Source organism: Notechis scutatus, chromosome 13 (genome assembly GCF_049901735.1).
Source record: "Notechis scutatus isolate UNSWTSFEM ecotype Mainland chromosome 13, rNotScu1.2, whole genome shotgun sequence".
Lineage (NCBI taxonomy): Eukaryota > Metazoa > Chordata > Lepidosauria > Squamata > Elapidae > Notechis > Notechis scutatus.
In genome coordinates, this window is record NC_142021.1 from 3,012,157 (window position 1) to 3,035,201 (window position 23,045).

Sequence of the window (23,045 nt, forward strand, 5' to 3'; positions counted from 1 at the left end):
CTGACAGATGGCAGTCCAGTCTCTTCTTGAAAGCCTCCAGCTCCCACAGCTTCCGAAGGCAACTTCTGTCCCATGGAATATACTGTAGAATAACAGAGTTGGAAGGGATCTTGTAGGTCATCTAGTCCAACCCGCCCACCCAAGCATTAGACATCTCCAAGGATGCTTTGATTACAGATTAACAAAGTTGGAAGGGACATTGGAGGTCATCTAGTCCAACCCCACCCCACCCCCAAAGCGGGAGGCCCTGCACCATTTCTGACCTATGGCAGTCCAGTCTCTTCTTGAAAGCCTCCAGGGATGAAGCTCCCGCGACTTCTGTTCCAGGGGTTGATAGTTGCAGGGAAGCTTGGCTGTGTGAACGCAGCCCCTGTGGGTTTGAGGTGTGGATAGAGGCAGAGATTGGGGGTGTGGGTACGGGTCTGAGCCAGATTGGACCCTTACAAAGGACTGAAGAGTCTCTGAGCTTGCACAGAGAGTTTTTCTTAGAGTAAGGAAGGAAGGGATCTGCTAGAAGTTGGGATTTTATTAAAAATGACTAAAAGGAAGGGGGCCAGGTTCGGGGGGGCGATCCATGAGCATGCGGGAGCCCCACAAACCGAGCCAAGGTTGCCTCTGAGCGCGTGCCGAGCGCCCTTGTCGCGCCGGCCCGCATTGCGCAATTCCGACCCACTCACCACCCCAAGCCCTCGCCCGTCTGGTCCGTGTCCCGCCACGTCCCTCCCGGCCCCAGCAATGCAGCGCTGACCCGAAGGAAGCGGGGCGTGTTCGGCTCTTGATCCGGATGAGATCACGGCGCCGGCAGAGGCAGCGCGGAGGCGGAGTGGCTCCGGTTTGCGCAGGACCTGCCCAGCCTCGCGCTCGCCGCCTCGGGCTCCGGAGGCGCGCAGCCCGGGCGAGGGCTGGCCGGGCGCAAGTAGTCGGGATGCCCTCGGGGCGCCGGGCGCAAAGGCGCTGCTAGGTTTGTCTTCCTCCTGCTGCTTTTCCCCTCCTCCTCCTCTTCCTCCTCCCCTCCTCCTCTTTCTCTTCCTCCTCTCCTCCTCCTCTTTCTCTTCCTCCTCTCCTCCTCCTCCTTTTCCTCCTCCCCTCCTCCTTTTCTTCCTCCTCTCCTCCTCCTCCTTCTCTTTCTCCTCCTCCTCCTCCTCTTCTACCTCCCCCTTCTCTTTTAATTCCTCCTCTTCCTCCTTCCCCCCTCCTCCTCTCCCTCTTCTCCCTCCTCCTCCTCCTCTCCCTCTTCTCCCTCCTCCTCCTCCTCCTCCTCTTCTACCTCCTCTCCCCCTTCTCTTTTAATTCCTCCTCCCCTCCTCCTTTTCTTCTCCCTCCTCCTCCCTCCTCCTCCTGCCGGACGGGCAGCTCCACCTCTTCCTTCGCCTGGAGCCGCGGGATCCCCGGCCAGAGGCTGGGCAGCTCAGCTCAGCTCAGCTCCAGCAGCGGCGGCGGCGGCCCCGTCTCGGCTCCCCTGCCTCCCATCCCGCTGGCTCCGCTCGGTGCTCCGAGGAGCCTCCAGGAGCCCGGCCGGCTCTTCCAGCCCAGCGCCGCCTCTACGGAGAGCCCCGCACGTGGGCCGGGCAGATCGGCGGAAGAGAGCCGCGATGCCCGACCGGCCGGGCTGATTCCGCTGGTCTTGGCGCGGCGGAGGCGTCGGCGGGGAAGCCGGGCGTGACGCGTGGGGAGGATCCGGCCAGCCGGCCCGCAGCGTCCCCGACCCGCGACCCGCCATGGCCGCGCAGGTGAGTCGGGTGTGTGTGTGTGTGTGTGTGTGTGTGCTGGTCCCCCTGCGGCGCATCTCTCGGGGATGCGGGCGGGGGAAGGTTGCGCCCCTGCCGGCTTTTTCAGCTGCGCAGCGATTTCCCCGGGCAACTGCGGCGGCCGCGGGGATGACTTGCAGGTGGGAACGGTGCCCATCGCGGGTTCCGAGCCTCCCAGCTTCCCGCGGGCCGTTTCTTTTTTTTTTTTTTTTTTGGGGGTGTCTCGCTGGAGAGGCGCCGGTGGGCAGGCAAGGGAGCAGGGCCTGGAGATGCGGGCAGGGGAACCTGGGAACCATGGGCATGGGAGTCCTTGGAAGCGAAGCCCTTGGAGGTCTTCTGGCAGGAAAGCCCGGGAACCATGGGCACCGGAGACCCAATAACCGGGACTCTAATGCCCATGGTCCCCAGGGTTTCCTACCAGAAGAGCCCCATGGGTCTCTCCTCTAACTGCCTCCCCCCCCCGCCCCCGCTGCGCCCCAAATCTCCCGCTTGGGCGGGGGGGTTGGACTAGATGACCTACAAGGGTCCCTTCCAACTCTGATTATCTGTTACCTGCGACGTCCCGTCCCTCCCCACCCACCTCGCTGCCACGTTTGCTTTTGTAAAACGCCAGGTGATTCCGGAAGGTTGCGCCTCTCAGCCGCTGAGGGGTTGGAAATGCCCTCTGCCCCTCCCCCCACCCCCAGTCATTCTGCCGGTGGCCTCTCATTCTCCCCCACCCCCTCCTCCCACCCCGAACCTCGAGTCATTCAGAGGTTGTATCCGCGGGACGGCTTGCGTTGGGGGTGGGGGCTGAAATCACCGGGATCGCGCGCAGTGGAGCAGAAAAGCGTGGGAATCGGAGCGGGGTGGGAGGAAGGAACGCTCTTTGGTCGGAAATAAAATGAGCTCAGTGGGGATGCCGTGTGTGTCCCCCCCCCCCCCCCTCCTTTCCAGCACCCCCTCCTCCCTTGTCCGGATGCCTGGTTTCAGGGCTCTTAATTTTGTGGGCATTAATGAAACCCTTTCCTCCTGGCCGCTATCTGCGGCTCCGAGCCCCTCCCACCTCTTGGATTGGGGTGGGTGGGTTGCGATTTCATGATCTTCCACCCCCCCCCCCCACCGCTCCTGAGCGAGATTCTCGGCTTCCCAACCCCGCTGCAACGAGGGGAGACCCGGCAGCAGAACTGACTCAGCAGCCAAGAACCCCCCCGAGAAAGGTCTCTGATATGTAGGGATGGAGGTAGAACAGGCTGCTGAAGCTGTGGATGCGGCTATGTTATTTTCAGCATTTAAATCAGCTTTTTTTTTTTCTTCACTTAGGAAAGGGACTTTTAGGCAATCTGATCGTTTTTTAAGGCTTTATCTGGTTTATCATAGTCGCTTCTATTTCTCCCCCTCTTTTCCTTTCAGCTGTTTATAAAATACTGTACTTGTCTCCTGGTGTTTGGCCCAAAGTCACCCAGCCAGTGTTCATGCCTCATCCCAGTCTCCGGGTCATTGGCCCAAAGTCACCCAATTGGCTTTATATGCCTAAGGCGGGACTAGAACTCCCAGTCTCCTGGTCATTGGCCCAAAGTCACCCAATTGGCTTTATGTGCCTAAGGCGGGACTAGAACTCCCAGTCTCCTGGTGTTTGGGCCAAAGTCACCCAGCTGGCTTTATATGCCTAAGGCGGGACTAGAACTCCCAGTCTCCTGGTCATTGGCCCAAAGTCACCCAGCTGGCTTTATGTGCCTAAGGCGGGACTAGAACTCCCAGTCTCCTGGTCATTGGCCCAAAGTCACCCAATTGGCTTTATGTGCCTAAGGCGGGACTAGAACTCCCAGTCTCCTGGTCATTGGCCCAAAGTCACCCAATTGGCTTTATGTGCCTAAGGCGGGACTAGAACTCCCAGTCTCCTGGTGTTTGGGCCAAAGTCACCCAGCTGGCTTTATGTGCCTAAGGCGGGACTAGAACTCCCAGTCTCCTGGTCATTGGCCCAAAGTCACCCAATTGGCTTTATGTGCCTAAGGCGGGACTAGAACTCCCAGTCTCCTGGTCATTGTCCCAAAGTCACCCAATTGGCTTTATGTGCCTAAGGCGGGACTAGAACTCCCAGTCTCCTGGTGTTTGAGCCAAAGTCACCCAGCTGGCTTTATATGCCTAAGGCGGGACTAGAACTCCCAGTCTCTGGTCATTGGCCCAAAGTCACCCAGCTGGCTTTATGTGCCTAAGGCGGGACTAGAACTCCCAGTCTCCTGGTCATTGGCCCAAAGTCACCCAATTGGCTTTATATGCCTAAGGCGGGACTAGAACTCCCAGTCTCCTGGTCATTGGCCCAAAGTCACCCAGCTGGCTTTATGTGCCTAAGGCGGGACTAGAACTCCCAGTCTCCTGGTCATTGGCCCAAAGTTACCCAGCTGGCTTTATGTGCCTAAGGCGGGACTAGAACTCCCAGTCTCCTGGTGTTTGGGCCAAAGTCACTCAATTGGCTTTATATGCCTAAGGCGGGACTAGAACTCCCAGTCTCCTGGTTTCTAGACCTACACCTTAAGCGCAAGTCCAAACTGGCTCTCTTACTATGTTGATTTTTTTCCCCCCCTTCAATCTTTTTTATTCTCGTGGATACGGTACAGACTTCTCTGCTCTATTGCGAAGGAATAACTTGCTGCTTTTACAGTATCTGACATCTCCTTCTCCTCTCCACCCAACAGTGACTACTCCAAGACCCTGAACAATGGCCGACACCAGTAACATCCAGTCGGCGGCTTCTAAGAGCATCCGTCCCTTCCGGTCCAGCGAGGACTATCTGTACGCCATGAAGGAGGACCTGGCCGAGTGGCTGAACACCCTCTACGACCTGGATGTCCAGGTGGAGAACTTCATGGGCGCCCTGGAGACGGGCTACGACCTCTGCCAGCACGCCAACAACGTCAACCGCATTGCCTCGGAGTTCCAACAGTCGAACCCGGGAGCCGCTTCCCACATGAGGATCCCTCGGAAGGAGGTGGTCTTCCAAGCGAAGAACGTGGTCCCCGGCTCGTTCATCGCGAGGGACAACATCTCCAACTTCATCCAGTGGTGCCGTCAGGAGCTGGGCATCCAGGACGTGGTGATGTTTGAAACGAACGACTTGGTGTTGAAGAAGAACGAGAAGAATTTCGTCCTCTGTCTGCTGGAGGTGGCCAGGAAGGGCTCCAAGTTCGGGATGCTGGCACCCATGCTCATCCAGATGGAGGAGGAGATCGAGGAGGAGATGAGGGACCACCAGGTGGCCTGCGGGGAGCTGAAGAAAGAGCAGGCGGTCCAAGATTTGGGGCCCAAGTCTCCCATGTACCTGAACAAAACGCAAAGGATAGCCTTGTGCGACCTCAAGAACCTGGATGAGCTGGTGAGTTCTTGCATTCTGCTGGGCCTTTGGATTTATTTATTTATGAACATAGTTGCATCTTCCCCCTTTCTGTCATGCCGCTGTTGGAGTCTGACTGGGGGAGTGTGGGAACAGCTGACAGGGAGTGGAAATGTGGCTCCAGAGGATGTGGAGGAAACTGGGGAAGGGCACAGGCTGGCTGGGCAGTCAGAGGAGGACCCAGGCCCATCCCCTCTTCATCCTAGGGCACGCAGGGAGAAGCAGATCAGGGAGAAACATGAATGGCATGGCCTATGGGGAGGAAGGGGCCCTGATCCCCTTCATGGGCTGCAACTGTGAGGACTGTTTAAAAGGACAAACTGCACATGGCCCAGTGCTGGAAGCAAAGCGTGAAATAATTCTAGTCTTACAGTTCTTATCTGAGTTCTGGCGTCCTTCCCAGTGTGTGTATTTCGATATCTGTGGATGTCTTCAAGCCCTTATCCTGCCTTGTCTCATTAATTGCTTCAGTGTGGTTTGTGTTGTTTTTTTCTATTTATAAATTACATGTATTTTGAGTTTGAACTGCATTTCTTCCTTTTCGCAACTGTTTGTGGGGGAGTTTTTTCTCCAGCCAATAATAATTGGAGCTTTGAAGCCAAGTTGAAGGAATTAAAGGGACTTCACTTGTTTTTGTGGCTTTTGTTGGCTATGAAAATTATCTCCTTTGGCTTAATGGAGTAGAGTAGAGTAGAGTAGAGTAGAGTAGAGTAGAGTAGAGTAGGAATAGGAATAGGAATAGGAATAGAATAGGAATTGAGAAGGGGAGAAGGAAGGAGAACAGAACAGAACAGAATAGAATAGAATAGAATAGAATAGAATAGAATAGAATAGAATAGAATAGAATAGAATAGAATAGAATAGAATAGAATAGAATAGAATAGAATAGAATTCTTTATTGGCCAAGTGTGATTGGACACACAAGGAATTTGTCTTGGTGCAAATGCTCTCAGTGTACATAAAAGAAAAGAAACATTTGTCAAGAGTCAAGAATCATCGGGTCCAACACTTAATGATAGTCATAGGGTACAATAAGCAATCAAATCATACGGAAACTGTCCATATAAATCGTAAGGATACAAGTGACAAGGTTACAGTCATACAGTCACAAGTGGGAGGGGATGGGCAATTAGGAGTGATGAGAAGATTAATACTAATAGTAATGCAGACTTAGTAAATAGTTGGACAGTGTTGAGGGAATTATTTGTTTAGCAGAGTGATGGCATTCGGGAAAAAACTCACCTTGTGTCTAGTTGTCCTGGTGTGCAGTGCCTTATAGCATCGTTTTGAGGGAAGGAGTTGAAACTGTTTATGTCCAGGATGTGAGGGGTCTGTAGATATTTTCACAGCCCTCTTTTTGACTTGTGCAGGATACAGGTCCTCCATGAAAGGCAGGTTGGTAGTAACTGATTTTTCTGCAGTCCTAATTATTCTCTGAAGTCTGTATGTTTGCTGAAGGCGATGAAAAATAGGAAGGTGAGATAGGACAACACACCAGACGTAGCTTTTTAGTCATTTAGAACTTTAATTGTTCTGAGAAGAGGTTTTCAAGTTGTGGTTTGGAGCGTCTTTAAATATTTAATTCAGTCAACATTTGATTATCCTGGACGTGTCTTTTCCAAAGTGTGTTTGTTTTTCACCGTCATCTTTTTGCCTTTTTATTAGATTTTCAGACTTCTTCATCTCTTTCTCCAACCCTGTCTTTAGATAACCTTGTTTATATAAATAACCCTCTCTACACACATTTATTTGACTGGTGGGAATCGTTCTTTTATTCTGTCTCTTTAAGGTGGGTTACTATGATTAACATCTAACAAGTTAGTCCCCTGCTCATGGGCTCAGTTTAAATGTGACATTAAAAGGGGGAAAGAATTGGGAGGTGGGAATTAGACAAACTCAGACAGACATTCTTAGTGATAAAAGTTTTATGGGAGAACCAGCCAAACAGCACCAGTGGGCTGTCAAAGGGCTCATTATTTAGCAACATGAATAAATGAACGCAAGCCAAACTCAGCATATTGTAAAGCTTTTCCTGATCCGTGTTTTGCCTCTCTGTCCCTGTTGTCACACCTATCATTTGCATAGCTTTATTTTATCTACGGAAGGAAGCCCTTCCAAATCGGAGAAAGGATAGATACAGATTAACAAAGTTGGAAGGGACCTTGGAGGTCATCTAGTCCAACCCCACCCCAAGCAGGTGTCCCTACACCATTTCTGACAGGTGGCAGTCCAGTCTCTTCTTGAAAGCCTCCAGGGATGAAGCTCCCACAACTTCCAAAGGCAACTTCTGTTCCATGGGTTGATTGTTCTCACTGTTAGAAAATTCCTCCTTATTTCCAGGTTGAATCTCTCCTTGTTCAGTTTCCATCCATTGTTCCTTCTCTGGCCTTTGTGTGCCTTGGAAAATAGCTTGACCCCTTCTTCTCTGTGGCAGCCCCTCAAATATTGGAAGACTGCTATCCTGTCTCCCCTGGTCCTTCTCTTCACCAGACTAGCCAAGCCCAGTTCCTGCAACCGTTCATCGTATGTTTGAGCCTCCAGTCCCCTAATCCTCCTGGTTGCTCTTCTCTGCCATCTTTCTAGAGTCTCAACATCTTTTTTATAGTGTGGTGGCCAAAATTGGATGCAGTACTCTAGGTGTGGTCTTAAGGAATTAGAGGTGTGGGAAAATTAGTCTCTTTCTGCAGCACAGAAAATGCTTATTTTTCCTTCTGAATACTGCCCTGTGTCTTTGACTGAAAAACCCATATTTATTTAGGTTATATTACATTTGTTTAGGGTTGGCTTCCCTTGTTTTTTTTTTTTTTTTCCATGGAAGTTGCTACTTTAAGCCACAAGTCGTTTTTGGCCACTGGAGTAAATGTTGGGCTTCTGTTTCCATCACCAAGATGTCACTTTCCCATCTTCTTCTCCACCCATGTCAACAAGTAGACCTTCAGCCCATAATTTTGGGACCAAAATAGCAGAGAATAACAGAGCCATTCAGCAGTTTATTCTTCATGTGGACAAATGTTCCTACGTAGTAGCTGAAGGGCGTATATATAGAGGGAGGAAGAAGAGGATGGAAAATGAGAAACAAAGCAGGACAAACTGAAGAAGGAAAAAAAAACATTGCATGTAGAAAACTTACACCGTAAGTCCCTGTCCCTCTTCTGCCACCTGGTCTGTTACACAGTTTTAGGGGTGTCCTATAAGCCTGTCTGAATTTAGCTTGCCTAGCGAATCATGAAGTTGTTTGAATGCAACCACTCTTGTAAAAATGGGTTTACAGATTAACAGAGTTGGAAGGGACCTTGTAGGTCATCTAGTCCAACCCCTCCCAGCCCAAGCAGGAGACCCTACACCATTTCTGACAGAGGGCAGTCCAGTCTCTTCTTGGAAGCCTCCAGTGATGAAGCTCCCACAACCTCCGAAGACAACTTCTGTCCCATCAGTTGATTGTTCTCCCTGTCAGAAAATTCTTCCTTATTTCCAGGTTGAACCTCTCCTTGATCAATTTCCATCCATCTTTCCTTGTCTGGCCTTCGGGTGCTTTAGAAAATAGCTTGACCCCTTCCTCCTCTCTGGGGCAGCCCCTCAAATATTGGAAGATGCTCTCCTGTCTCCTCTGGTCCTTCTCTTCCCTAGACTAGCCAGGCCCAGTTCCTGCAACCGTTCATCGTTTAAAGCAGGGGTCTTCAAACTTGACAGCTTTAAGACTTGGGGACTTCAACCTCCAGAATTCCTCCTCCAGCCATGTTAGCTCAGGAATTCTGGGAGTTGAAGTCCAAAAGTCTTAAACTTGCCAAGTTTGAAGACCCTTGATCTATTCTATCTATCTATCTATCTATCTATTCTATCTTTCTCTCTCTCTCCCTCTATCTATCTATTCTATCTCTATCTATTCTACCTCTTTCTCTCTCTATTCTATCTATCTATTTATTCTACCTCTTTCTCTCTCTATTCTATCTATTCTATCTTTCCCTCTATCTATCTATCTATTCTATCTATCTCTCTTTCTATCTATTCTACCTCTCTTTATCTATCTATTGCAGGGGGTCTTCAAACTTGACAGCTTTAAGACTTGTGGACTTCATTTCCCAGAATTCCTCCTCCTCCAGCCATGTTAGCTCAGGAATTCTGGGAGTTGAAGTCCACAAGTCTTAAACTTGCCAAGTTGGAAGACCCTTGGCTTAACAAAACGACCCAGAGTAATTTTCTCTGGGAAGGAATTTAGAAACGAGGCACATTCAGTACAGAGAATTATTTGCTAACCTTCAACATACTATTATAGCTCTCACAATCTCTTTAATTGCTCGCAATGCTCTTTGGCATCTCATCTCATCTTCTGCACCTGAAGGGAGGGAACACGTCAAAATAACACAGCACAACAACCTTGATGAAATCACTTCTTAAGCCTCCTGGCTAATTGTGGTTTTGTAGAAGGTTGTGTGCGAGTCAGCTGACGATTCCTGTCCTGTCCTGGATAAATTGCGGTCTTTATGTTTAGGTGTGGTGTCCTCGGGGCTTTTATGGTTTGGGCAGTGCAAAGTCAGCCCCAAGGTACAAACAACACGCCCTCCGTGCAAAGCAGGCAAACATTCAAAGAAGGAAATGGTGGTATTTTCATGCAAAGGGCAGCCTTTTAAAGATATTCACAGGTCGCTCTGATTGCAAAAATTAATTGGGCGATCTCCAGCAGGGCGGAAGACAAATAAATAGCGTGTGCAGGTATCATTTTTAATCCTTTAATGTCATCTTGAACGGTGAGAGGAGCCTGCGAAAGTTGACACCTTCTTGGGTGGATAGAGTTTGCTTGCCCATCAACCAAGTCAAAGGAGAGGCCATCTGCAATGGAGAGGAAGGTGATGATGATGATGAAGAAGAAGAAAAAGTTTGTTCTGCAAAATTTTGGTTGCAGACATTCCGTAAGCAGGAAAGTCCTTTTACTTTTTTTAAAAAATTTTTTTAAAAATATTTATTTTATTTTATTTTACAACAAATCCGTCTTTGTTATACAGTGTGTCGACTGGATACATATATCTTGTGCAAATGTTTATATTTAGTATACATTTCTTGCTATGATTACATTCATATTAAAAACTATTCGTCCTTATCTATCTTATCATTATAACGATCTTAATGCATTTTACCCTATATTCATTTAACTTCTTTATCTTCCAACCATTTATAAAATTAATCCCATAAAATATTCCACTTCAAGTCCTTCAATGCCCACCTGGAGCTTCTGAATCTGCTAATCGAGGCGAACGTCCATTTCATTGCACTTAGTCCTCGACTTGTGGCCCCAATTTCCGTTGTTAAGTGAATCACCGCAGGGAATTGGGCTAGGGAGCAGTCATCAGGGGTAGCCACAAAGAAGAGGGAGTCAAGCTGTACTCCAAAGCCCCTGGAGGGCAGGGCAAGAAGCGACGGATGGAAATGAATCCAGTAGAGAAACAATAGGTTCTCTCCTGCCTGAGCAGGGGGCTGGACTAGAAGACCTCTGAGGTCCCTTCCAACTCCTGTTATTCTGCTCTGTTCATGAAGACTAGAAAGCTGCTCTTATTTGAAAGAAGGAATGCAGGAACAGCGTGAGGAAACTTGAAAAGCTGCGCTCCAGGCCCAGGGGCCTTTTCCCACCTCAGCTGGTCTGAAAAATCCTCCCCCCACCCCTGTGAGGGCTGGTAGGGACTTGGCGCTGGTTGGCTTCACGCTGGGGCTGCCGTGCAACGTTGCTGTCTGTTCATTCATCTGTCTTGCTGTGGGTCTCTCTTCTAAGCAACCGAGTGTAAATAAACTTGTTCTCCAACTTTGACTCAATGCTTTCCAGAGCAATGCCTGGTGCAAAGGGGAAAAAGTACAAAGAGTGTGTGTGTGTGTGAGAGAGAGAGAGAGACAGACAGACAGACAGACACACACAGAGAGAGAGAGAGAGAGAGAGAGAGACAGAGAGGGGGAGAGAGAGACAGAGAGACACACACAGAGAGAAACAGACAGAGAGAGAGAGAGAGAGAGAGAGAGAGAGGGAGGGAGGGAGAGAGACACACACACAGAGAGACAGACAGACAGACAGAGAGACAGAGAGGGGGAGAGAGAGAGAGACAGAGAGACACACACACACACAGAGAGAGACAGAGAGACACAGAGAGAGAGAGAGAGACAAAGAGGGGGGGGAGAGAGAGAGACAGACAGACAGACAGACAGACAGAGAGAGAGAAAGAGGGAGACAGAAAGAGGGAGAGAGAGGGATGAAGCTCCCACAACTTCTGAAGGCAAGCTGTCCCATTGAATATAGAATAGTAGAGTTGGAAGGGACCTTGTAGGTCATCTAGTCCAACCCCCTGCCCAAACAGGAGACCCTACACCATTTCTGACAAATGGCAGTCCAGTCTTCTTGAAAGTCTCAAGTGATGGCGCTCCCACAACATCCAAGGGCAACTTCTGTTCCATGGGTTGATTGTTCTCACTGTCAGAAAATTCCTCCTTATTTCTAAGTTGAATCTCTGCTTGTTCAGTTTCCATCCATTGTTCCTTCTCTGGCCTTCGGGTGCCTTGGAAAATAGCTTGACCCCTTCCTCCTCTCTGGGGCAGCCCCTCAAATACTGGAAGGCTGCTCTCCTGTCTCCCCTGGTCCTTCTCTTCCCTAGACTAGCCATGCTAATCTTTTGGGACAGACTGGGTCAAACATGCACCCAGAGGTTTTGTCTTGGCAGCGAAAGGGGTCCGAAGTCTGGGAAGGGGTCTCCTGGGACCAGACAATTCAGGGATTTTGTCATCTCTCTTCTCTCTCTCTCTCTCTCTCTCTCTCTCTCCCCTCCCTCCACTCCATGGCTTGTTGCATGTCGGTGGATGAATTTTCAGATTAATCCACTTTCCAGCCGGCTGGGTTTGTTTGGAAATGGATGCCTTCACATTTCTTTCTGCTTCGTAAGAGCCCGGCTGTCTGCCCAGTGCTTTGCTTTTATGGGCATGGGTTAAACTGGGCAGGGATTGGTAACACCCTCGCTCACTTCCTCTCTCTCTCTCTCTCTCTCTCTCTTTTGGTGGGAAGAAACAGCTGGCCGTCACCAACTCAAGCCATGCCAGGTGCCCCTTTTTACCCCCAGGGATTCTACAAAGACAAACTGTTCTCCCATCAGGGGGACGCTGGACTCAATTGACAATGGCTGGGCCTGGCAGGAGAGCCAGAACCAGAACCAGAACTTTGGATCTCCCTTGAGAGGGTCCCTGGTGCTTGCTGAGCTTGACGATTTTCTTGCAGATTTTTCATGACCCAAACTTGGTCACGTCATCAGGACTAGCACTGAGGATGTTCCCTAGTTGGGTCATGAAACGTCTGCAAGAAAACCACCAAGTTCAGAGAGCACCAAGGACCTCACAGTCCTCCTCTTCCTCTTCTTCTTCCTCCTCCTCCTCTTCCTCCTCCTCTCCCTGCAAAACCCATTCCCTTCTAGCACTGAGGATGTTACCTAGTTTGGTAATGAAATGTCTCTCAGAGAGCACCAAGGGCCTCACAGTCTTCCTCCTCCTCCTCCTCCTCCTTCTCCTCCTCCTCCTCCTCCTCCTTTTCCTCTTCTCTTCCTCCCCCCCCAACCCCATTCCCTTCCAGCACTGATGATGTTAGCTAGTTTGGGTCATGAAACGTCTGCAAGAAAACCACCAAGTTCAGAGAGCTCCAAGGACCCTTCACTTCAACCCTGAGCTACAAATATTTTTCTTTACTAGTCTCCCAGCTTTCCCCAGCCATCCTGGGCGGACTTCATCTCCCAGAATTCCACGCTGGCTAGGGATTTCGAGGAGTTGAAATCCACATGTCTCAAAGCTGACACGGATTAAGGGCAACGTGTGAACTGGACAACTGGTTTCTCCCTCCGGCCGAACTAAATATTCTTGGATCAGCCCAGCCATTTTGTTTCTCCCTTGTGTTGGGCATCTATGAATGCACCAAATGTGGAAAAAATTACGTTGCTTTCTTTCCTTTCCCTTTTTCGAATGAACAGGGGGTGGGAAAACACCTTTTCTTCGCTTTCTATTTCCTCTGCTAGTAAAAATCCTCCCAAACAGGCTTGGAAAATTCCGCTGATCAATTTTGTTCCATCCAAGGGGAGGGAGGGGATTAAAAAAAAAAAAAAAAGGAAAATTGTTCTTTTTCCCACCAGGCACTTGCTTTTTCTCCTTTGTGCCTGTTTTCAAAAACAATGACCTCACTTTCCCCCGAGTCTCCAGGTAGTTTTAGGGAAGCAGAACTAATAAAACCCGAATAATTGAATCCTGGGATTGGCAAAGAGGAGAGAATAATCTTATGTAAACCCTGGAGGTGGCTGATAACCACAGATTTGGGAAGTGCAGCCACGGAGTTTATTTGGGAAAGAAACTTTTGAACCAGCAATGTTAATTAAGCAATAAATAATTGAGCGAGCAAATTTTTTCACAAGGTGTTTTCCTTCTCGCTGTTCTTATTATGGACCAAATGCAAAGAACAAAGGTGACACCCTGGAAAAAATAATAATGAACTTGCAATTTATGGGTTTATAGAGCAGACAAGGGGAAGAAGGAAGTGATGAAGTCACCTTAGAGAGAGAGAAGATAACATACGTATAAATGCATTTATAAGTGCTGTTAAAAAAAAAAAGATTAAAAGCCACTTCAATACCACTGTTTCTTTTTCTTCCTTTCCATCTTTTCTCTACATCCTTTTTTTTTCTTGCTTGTCACTTTCTTGACTTTTCCAAATTGGTATTGTTTTTATTCTGTTAAAAATTAATATATATATTAATTAATTGAATATATATATATATATATATATATATAATTGATGCCCATTGAGAATCTTGCACAGGTAGTCAGATAACAGATTACAGATAATCAGAGTTGGAAGGGAGCTTGTAGATCATCTAGTCCAGTGGTCACCAACCGGTGGGTTGTGGCCCACTGGTGGTCTACGAGAAAATTTTGGTTGTCCGCAGAGAAATGTCACCCCAGAGCATCCCCAGAAGGAATTAATCCAGGCTGCACTGCCCAAATGGCCCATGGGAATCCTTCCCGCCCACTCACTTCTTACCTGGCAAACTTGCCTGCTAAGTTGGTATTTTTCCTTTCCCCCCCCCGGACCATCAGCTGTTCTGCTGTGCCGGGAGATTTAGATTAGCGGGAAACGGTTGGATTTCTTGCTTTCTGGCTTTAGATCTTCGGCTTTGCTTTTAAGCACAGCTGAACCTCCCTTAGGACTGAAGCAGTGCAGACTCAGGTAGGCAATGGCAGAAACAAAGATCTCTTGAGTGAATCTGTGATTCTGTGAGCAACTCAACCTGCCTGCCTGCTTTGCCTGATTTTGGGTAAAAGTTGCTCTTTTTTATTAAAAAAAATTCAATATTTATATAAATATTTATAATATTTACATGCAAGCCATGCCCAGCCAGTCACATGATCACCAAGCCACACCCACAAATTAGGCCACACCCACAGAACCGGTTGTTAAGAAATTTGAATCCCACCCCGCCTCTGTGTGCTTGTGTGTTTGTGTGTGTGTGTGTGAGAGAGAGAGAAAGAGAGAGAGAAAGAGAGGGAGGGAGAGAGAGAGGTTAGATCAGATCTCTCTCTCTCTCTCTCTCTCTCTCTTTCTTTCTTTCCCACCAACATCAGCCAGCCACCGTCAGTCAAAATTCATATTAGTGGTCCCCGGGATTTTAAATTATGAGTTTGGTGGTCCCTGAGATCCAAAAGGTTGGCGACCCCTGGACTAGATGACCTACAAGGTCCCTTCCAACTCTGTTCATTAGTAAAACTAATGAAAAACACTCCAGTGTTTTTTCCTACTCCAACCTTGTTTGTTTTCCTTCCTTCCAGGTAAGAGAGATCCTGGGCCACTGTACCTGCCCGTCCCAGTTCCCCATGGTCAAAGTCTCGGAGGGCAAATACCAAGTCGGAGACTCCAACGCGCTCATCTTCGTCCGGGTAAGGTCGCCTTGCAACTACTCTCTCCTTTTCTGCCCCTTTCCCCATCGTTTCACCCCTCATTTCCCGCCCAGGTGGTTGAATGGGCGGCAAGGAAGCCTTCCTTTGCCGCTTTCTTAATTCCATCCCCTCGGATTCAGGGATTGGGGGGGGGAAACTCCACGTGCCTCTCACGGCCTGGTCGCTTGCTCTTGTTGACATCCTGCACTACAACTCCCATCCTCCTCAGCTAGCCTGGCTGGCTTCTCCAAAGCAAAACCAGACCCGCCCCCCCTCCTTTTTCTTTTTTTTTAACCTGGGAGATGCAACCCCAAAGGTGTTTTTTTGTTTTCAAGAGGCAACTCGACTTTCTTGTTGTTGTTTTTCTTTGAAGACGTTTCGCTTCTCGTCCAAGAAGCTTCTTCAGTTGTGACTGGATGGCGGGGAAGGGAAGGGTTGATACTCCTTGCAGACAGCTGGTCATTTGCATCCTTTTAGAGAGACGTTGAGGCCACTTATAGGTTTCTCTGTGTCCTCAGAGTCACCTGCGTGGTGCAAATGAAAGTGGAGCTTTTTTGGAAGTGCTGAAAGGACCGTGTTGGAGACTGGAAATTGATGATGTCGTATCCCTCCCCCCCCCCCCTGTTGAGGGAGGGCTGTTCAATTTGGACATCGATGGTCTCTTTGACCCTGAAGACACAGACAAACCTCCAAGTGGCCTCAACGGACTCTCTAAAAACAATGCAAATGACCAGCTATCTGAAAGGAGTATAAATCCTTCCATTCCCCACCATCCAGTCAGAGCTGAAGAAGCTCCTTGGATGGGAAGCAAAATGTCTTCAAAGAAAGTCCAGTTGCCTCTTGGAAAAAAGCACTTTTGGGAGAACCATGACCTGGATGATGGAGAATCTCCGTAGACATCTAATGGAGATGGAGAATAATTCCACTCCTTCCATCAGGGGTGGGAATATTTGATGTCCGCCCCCCCAAAGATCGCTGAACTACAATTCCCTCCATCCTACTTCGAAAATTATCTTCTTTTTCTTTTTTTATATTTTTTTTTGTTATTTTTATTCAAAAACAAAGTTAAAATACAAAGCTCCAAAAAAAAAGACAGAGAGAGAGAGAAAAAGACAATTCACAGAAATTAACAAACAACACCCCCCAAAAACATTTTAAAAGTGCATTGAAAAAAAAACCCCACATACCCATATTATCCCCTCTAGTTGAATAATTATAAATAAACAATAATACTGTGTATGTTTCCCTCCTCTTGTGAAACAGGCTGAAAAAGTTTCCAAACTTCTAATTTCTGTTTAGAAATTATTCTAGCCCAATGATTCTCGACTTTAGCAACTTTAAACTGAACTTCAACTCCCAGAACTCCCCAGCCAGAAAAAAACTTTAGGCAGCCTGGAGAATCCCAAGAGATGGTTAGTTCCAGGTCAATTAATCTCCCATTTCTGCCTATTCATGTGCTTGGTAGTGTATTAAAAAACAACAGCAAAAGAAAAAGCAGATTATAATTTGACAGAAACCCCAGTGGCTTTTGAAATGCTTCCTGATCTATTCCGAGATTAATCTTTTGTGATTGAAAATGACAACAAACCATCATTGTTGGCTTGTTTGTTTGTTTCTTCAGTGCCTGAGGCCGTTCTTTCCTTGTCTCTTTTTCTTTCCGCCTCACCCTGAAATCTTCTTCTGCAAAATGGCCTTCCTGCATATCTCCAAATATTTTCAGACATAATTGACATAAATATTTCATTGCAGAAACAATAATAAAAGAATGGGAAGCACGAATCCATAAACGAAGGCAGATCGTAGTTAATTCAATGCTGGGAATTGGAAAGCAACATTAAGACGGTCTCATTTTTTTTTTTAATAGCCAGATGCGTGGACGCTTCTTAAAATGCAGATAGTCCTTGATTTATAGCAGTTCATTTAGTATCCATTTGACGTTACAAAAAGTGACTTATGACCATTTTCACATTGATGACTGTGATTAACCTCCAAGTAGTCTCAACGCCTCTCTAAAATGAAATGCAAATGTCCAGCTCTCCTCCAGGACTATAAATCCTTCCCTTCCCCACCATTCAGTCAGAGATGAAGAAGCTTCTTGGATGAGAAGTGAAAGGTCTTCAAAAACAAAACAAAACAAAAAAAGTTCAGTTGCTTCTTGCACCTTTGGGATTCTTAGAGAGATGAAGACAAAGGAGAACCTGAGATTTTCTTCCACTTTTGGGATTCTTAGAGATGAAGACAAAGGAGAACCTGAGATTTTCTTCCATGCTTCCTCCTATTTTTTTTTAAAATAAATTTAGGATTTTTAAAATAAAATCCTACATTTTAGGATCTATATCTATATCTATATCTATATCTATATCTATATCTATATCTATATCTATATCTATATCTATATCTATCTATCTATCTATCTATCTATCTATCTATCTATCTATCTATATATATTTGTAGATTTTTATGGGTACAGGTATGTAGGTCTAGGTGTGTTCGGGTCTTTTCCCGTATAAGATTAAGAATATCTTGGCAATGTTTCGGCGAGGTCCCACTCGCCATCCTCAGGCTGGTGCTTTCGGCTTCTCCACAACAAAACTCACAAGGCCATCACACAGCCCATTATACCAACATCAACTCCATCAACCAATCAAGAGGCAGCAGCGCAGCCAACCAGCCCAGCACACCAGCCCCCACCACCAGTATTTACAGAGAGACGGCAGCTCCGATCTCACACTGCTTGCACTGGCACGAAGCCGAAAGCACCAGCCTGAGGATGGCGAGTGGGACCTCGCTGAAACGTCGCCAAGACACTCTTAATCTTACACAGGAAAGACACCTAGAACCTACATACCTGTACCCGTGAAAATCTACGAAAACATATATATACATACATACATACATACATACATTCCATAAATATAGGAATTTTTTTGTTTAATAAAAAAAAATCATGGTATAGGAGGGGAAAAATAGGGAGGCAGCTGTGCTCATTTTCGCATGACCGAAGCATAGCAGGAAACAGATGTTTGTAGCAAAGCATCTGCAGGAGGTTAATGAACCCCTTTGCAAAAGCCTCCTTCATTATGTGGCTGTTTGAGCCACCCAGCAATTCAGGTCCACGGCAATTGAGACTCGTCCCAGCTGTCTTGGGGGGAGGGGGCTGCATTCTGCATCTATGCCACAAAGCTGCCTCCCCCCCCCCACCCCCAAATCCTTCAGAAATAGGTTTTCTTCCAGAAATATACAGTATTGGCCAAAGACAGCCGGGGGGCCAGGTAATTGGCAAACCCAGAGGGGAGGCGAAGAAGCTGAGCTGAGGGTCTGGGAAAGCACTGCCAGCCACGTCAGAGCCACGGATCATCTGGCACAGATTTATTTAAGCTGGGGAGGGAGTGGGGGGGGGGGAAGGGAGGAATAGGGAAGAGAAATCGGGCTTTGACCCAGAGCAACGGGGAGAAATCAGGCCAGGGCTGAAGAGCCTGATCCCTGGGCAGACTTCAAAAGCTCTGCCTTATTTGTGGCCTGAGTCTCAGGTCAGCTGTGGCCATCTCTCTCTCTCTCTCTCTCTCTCTCTCCCTCCTCCCTCCCTCCCTCCCCCTCTCTCTCTTCTGCCAAAATCCACTGCTGGCGTCTTTCTTCAATCTTTGCAGCCTGGCAGAGCCGCCTCCCGCCTTCGCAAAAGGGGAGGGGGTTTGCTTCACTATCCCCCCATGTCTATTGCACAGTTCCAGCCACAGTTTGAGATTTTTACACAGACACACAGACACACAGACACACACACACACAACGGGCTCTCCTACTGCTCTATTTTTCCACAACCTAAGCCTGTGCATTTGCATAGATAGGTTCCCCCCCACACAATTCGTTAAGGCGCAGGAAGGCCCATGGAGAAGGACTGCTTGGCAATTAAGCCGTGCAGGCTGTGGACGAGGGGTGTTGTAGTCCAGCAGCTCTGGCTGGGGCCAGGTTAAGGAAAAGTTGGTATACGGGGTCCTTGGTTTTTTTTCTGAGCTTGGTGGTTTTCTTGCAGGTGTTTCCTTAGCACTGATGATGTTACCTAGTAGGGCAATGAAACATCTGCAAGAAAATCATGAAGCTCAGAGAACACTAAGGACCCCACAGTCGTTTTCCTCCTCCTCCTCCCTCCTCCTCTCCACTCCACTCCACTCCCTCCTAACACTGATGATGTTACCTAGTTCGGTAATGAAACGTCTGCAAGAAAACAAGAAAGTGTGTGCCTTGTGAAGGGAATCAGGGCCCTTTCCTCCCCATAAGCCATGCAACCCACATTGCTCCCTTCTCTGTTCCTTCCTGCATGCCCTAGGATGAAGAGGGGATCGGCCTGGGTTTTCCTCCGAACTCCCTCTCCCTTGTTCTACCTCTTCCCTGCTCTGCCCAGCCAGACTTTGCCCTTCCCCAGTTTCCTCCACAGCCAACGGAGCCACACTCCCACTCCCTGTCGGCTGTTCATCTTCCTTTTTCAGACTTCAAGGGTGACCCTCCTGTTGTGCCCTTAAATCTTGGTGTTTGGGATGTTGCAGGGACATCATTTTTAATCACCGCATGGAAAGGATTGGCAATTGCTTCAGTGGACTGTTTTATCCTCTCTCTGCTTCCCTGGGCTTTCAGATTAAATTGCCTAAGCCCTTAAGATCAGAGTGAAATCTGCATGGTGGATGGAAAGGAAGGCATCACCTCGGTTTTGAATGACAAATTCTCATTCATTACGATGCCTTTCTTTCTTCTTTCTTTCTATCTTTCTTTCTTTCTTCTTTCTTTCTTCTTCCTTTCTTCTTCCTTTCTTTCGTCCTTTTTCTTCTTTCTTTCTTCTTTTCTTTCTTTCCTCTTTCTTTCTTCTTTCTTTCTATCTTTCTTCCTTTCTTCTTTCTTTCTAACTTTCTTTTTCCTTTCTTTCTTTCTTTCCTCTTTCTTTCTAATTTTCTTTTTTCTTTCTTTCTTTCTTTCCTCTTTCTTTCTATCTTTCTATCTATCTATCTTTCTTTCTTTCTTTTATCCTTCCTTCCTTCCTTCCTTCCTTCCTTCCTTCCTTCCTTCCTTCCTTCCTTTGCAGTTTTTTTTTTTTTTGGAAAAATACTTTATTAGTTTTACCTTTAAAAGAACAACACAACTACAAATTATGTACAACAAAAGAAAAATAGGCCTTGGCATAGACCAAGAGGAGAGAGAGGAAAGCCAAGAGAGGGGAAAGGGAAGAGTAAGGGAGGAAGAATAGAGTAGGGTAAACAGTTAAAATAAAACCATATTTTGTGACTGTCTGTAAGATCCTTTCTTCTTCAAAGTATCATCGGCGGTGCTTTTCTTTATCTCTGCTTCGGAGGCCCTCGCCATAATTTTCCTAGAGATGATCTATCTTTGGTTTAGCCAATTATACAAAGGATTCCAATTGTTGTAATATGATGAGGATTCTTTATTTTTAGTGCTGGTTAGTTTGTCCGAATGGACAAACCTTCTTTGCAGTTTTAAGGGGCCCCTGCAAAACCATCCCTCAGGCCCCAGCGAGAAAATTGCTAGGATAAAAATACAGTCCTAAACGTAAGATAATCTCCTGCCCTTTCATGTTATTCCAAGCAGGATTGTTTTCGGGTGCGTAATGATAGGGCTTGGCTTTTTAAGATACGTTGACACAACCAGAGCTGCTGCTGTTTTGATAGCATGCACCAGCCGAGCGAGGGCAAGCTCCAAAATGGAGAGATTCGGGACGGTTATTGACTATTTAAAGAAAAAGCGCCAGAAATGGCAACTTTTATGCTTTAGGTTTTTGCAATGGAGACTGATTTCCTGTGGCAGGGAGTTCCAAAGACGACAAGTCGCCATTGGGGGGTGGGGAAAGGTTCCACAAAGAGTCTCAGAATAGACAGGAAGTTCTCAACTTACGTCTGAGCCAATTGAGCCTGTCTCCGCTGGTCCTTCTCTTCACCAGACTAGCCAAGCCCAGTTCCTGCAACCGTTCATCGTATGTTTGAGCCTCCAGTCCCCTCATCCTCCTGGTTGCTCTTCTCTGCCCTCTTTCTACAGTCTCAACATCTGTCATGCCCCTGTCGGAAGTCTGAATCCGAGGAGAAAGCCAAACAGCTTACAGGGAATGGGAGTGGGGCTCCGTTGGCTGTGGAGGAAACTGGGGAAGGGCAAAGTCCGTCTGGGCAGAGCAGGGGAGAGGTAGAACAAGGGAGAGGGAGTTCAGAGGAAGACTCAGGCTCACTCCCTCTTCATCCTAAGGCATGCAGGGAGGAATGGAGAAGGGAGCAACGTGGGTTGTGTGACTTACGGGGGAGGAAAGGGCCCTGATTTCCTTCATTAGCTGCAGCTGGGAACACAGTGTATAAAAAAGGCAGGTTGCGTGCGGCAGGCTGTTGGGAGCAAACGTGAATTTATCTTGTATCGTCGTGGCTTATTGGTGTTCCTGGCGTCTTCCCAACCGTGTGAGTTTTGCTGTGCTTTCAAGTCTGAAATCCCTGCTCCTGCCCTGTCAAACTAATTACTTCCGTTTGGCTTGTTTGGACTTTAAGTTACAGTTTGCGCTTACCCTGTTTTGGACTTAATTTTTTGCAGCCAAAGGCTGTTCCTGGGAGAGTTTTTCTCCATCCCAGAAGGTAACCTGGACATTGGGGGCAAAGTTAGAGCTAATAAAGGGACTCCTACTGATTATCTGACTGTGTGGCCTTTGTGCCACGCCCCTTTGGGTCATCAAACATCTTTTTTTATAGTGTGTGGACTATAAAATTATAGATTTAGGGCAGGACCCAACAAAACTCAACCACCTGGTTCTTTTTCTGCTCCAGAACATTTCAGGTGAACTCACAAGGTTGGGTAAAACCGGACTGTGACTTGGTCCATTGCTGGTCCTCAAAGCAACATCCAAATGGCCTAATTGGACGATGTTATTTTCCTTCCTTTTCTTTCCTAGGTTCTCCGCAGCCACGTGATGGTGCGAGTAGGTGGGGGCTGGGATACCTTGGAGCACTACCTGGATAAACATGATCCGTGCCGGTGTACCTCTGTCTGTAAGTATCGGAGGGGAGGGGAAATGGGGGGGAGGCTTGGCGTCAGGACAGGCACACGAGTGTCATGCATGAAGAATCAGGACCATACAATAAGTTCCAGTAAAGATCATTTATCGCTTATTGTCTCTAAACGGTGTTGGAAGAATTATCCTTCTGGGTTCAGTTCCAAGTGGGGAAGGAAGAAACATGGAGGCTTATTTGGAAAGATGGTTTAATGGTGGACAGGACCACATGGCTTGGAGCTCCAAAGAAGGAAGGACTGAGATGCTGAGAGTGCCTGGGTTTTATACCCTCTGTTGGGAGATTTGAATTTGAGCTTGCAACTCTGATTGGTTGTCAGACTCCCATGGGGCCATGCAGGGGCAACTCTGTAGGCTGTCCTTTGAGTCCCAGGTTTGGTTGAGCCTTTGCTGGATGATGATGTCATGAAAAAGGGCTTTGGGCGATTCCTATTATAGCTCTACCTGGAGGAGGTCTTTGTTATGTAAAATGGACTGGCCCATGCCAGAGTAATGGTCCATTAGCAAAGGTTGGGGGGGGGCTGAGTTTCTGCCTCTTTTGAGTTTCTACTTTTCTTTTTAGGGGAAATATTCTGCCTTTTCGGTATATCCTAAAATATTTCATTTTCCTAGGAGAGGGGTGGGTTTTAACTTCCAACAACCGGTAGTTCTTAACGCGCAGCCACAATGGAGACCAACATGCAAGACATTAAGTGAATTTTGCCCCCCCCCCTTTTTAACGACCTTTCAGGGTTGTTCAATGAACCGTGATACACAAGGATCTAGTCAACAGCAATAATTGGTGTTAGATAAAGGCCAGGGATTGGATTGGGGAAGTTTGTGGCCATGTAAAGACTCCAGGCTGATTCCTCTCTTGACTCCTCCGCCCGCCTATCCTTCTCCTCCATCGAGCAGAGAAAGCTAAGAATGCATTTCCACCACGTTGTAGTAGGGGATGAGTATCCAAGACTAC

The 23,045-nt window shown here is 47.5% G+C and overlaps 1 protein-coding gene across 1 annotated transcript in view; it reads left to right on the forward strand.

Annotated features, from left to right (window-relative positions):
• The first annotated feature begins 1,244 nt into the window (after nt 1-1,244).
• Nucleotides 1,245-23,045, forward strand: part of GAS2L1 (growth arrest specific 2 like 1) — a 29,336-nt gene continuing 7,535 nt past the window's right edge. The window contains exons 1-4 of the mRNA XM_087942665.1: nt 1,245-1,730; nt 4,424-5,100; nt 14,947-15,054; nt 21,977-22,073. Coding sequence (XP_087798791.1) covers nt 4,447-5,100; nt 14,947-15,054; nt 21,977-22,073 — 859 coding nt within the window. The 5' untranslated portion in view covers nt 1,245-1,730; nt 4,424-4,446. The remainder of the gene's footprint in view (nt 1,731-4,423; nt 5,101-14,946; nt 15,055-21,976; nt 22,074-23,045) is intronic.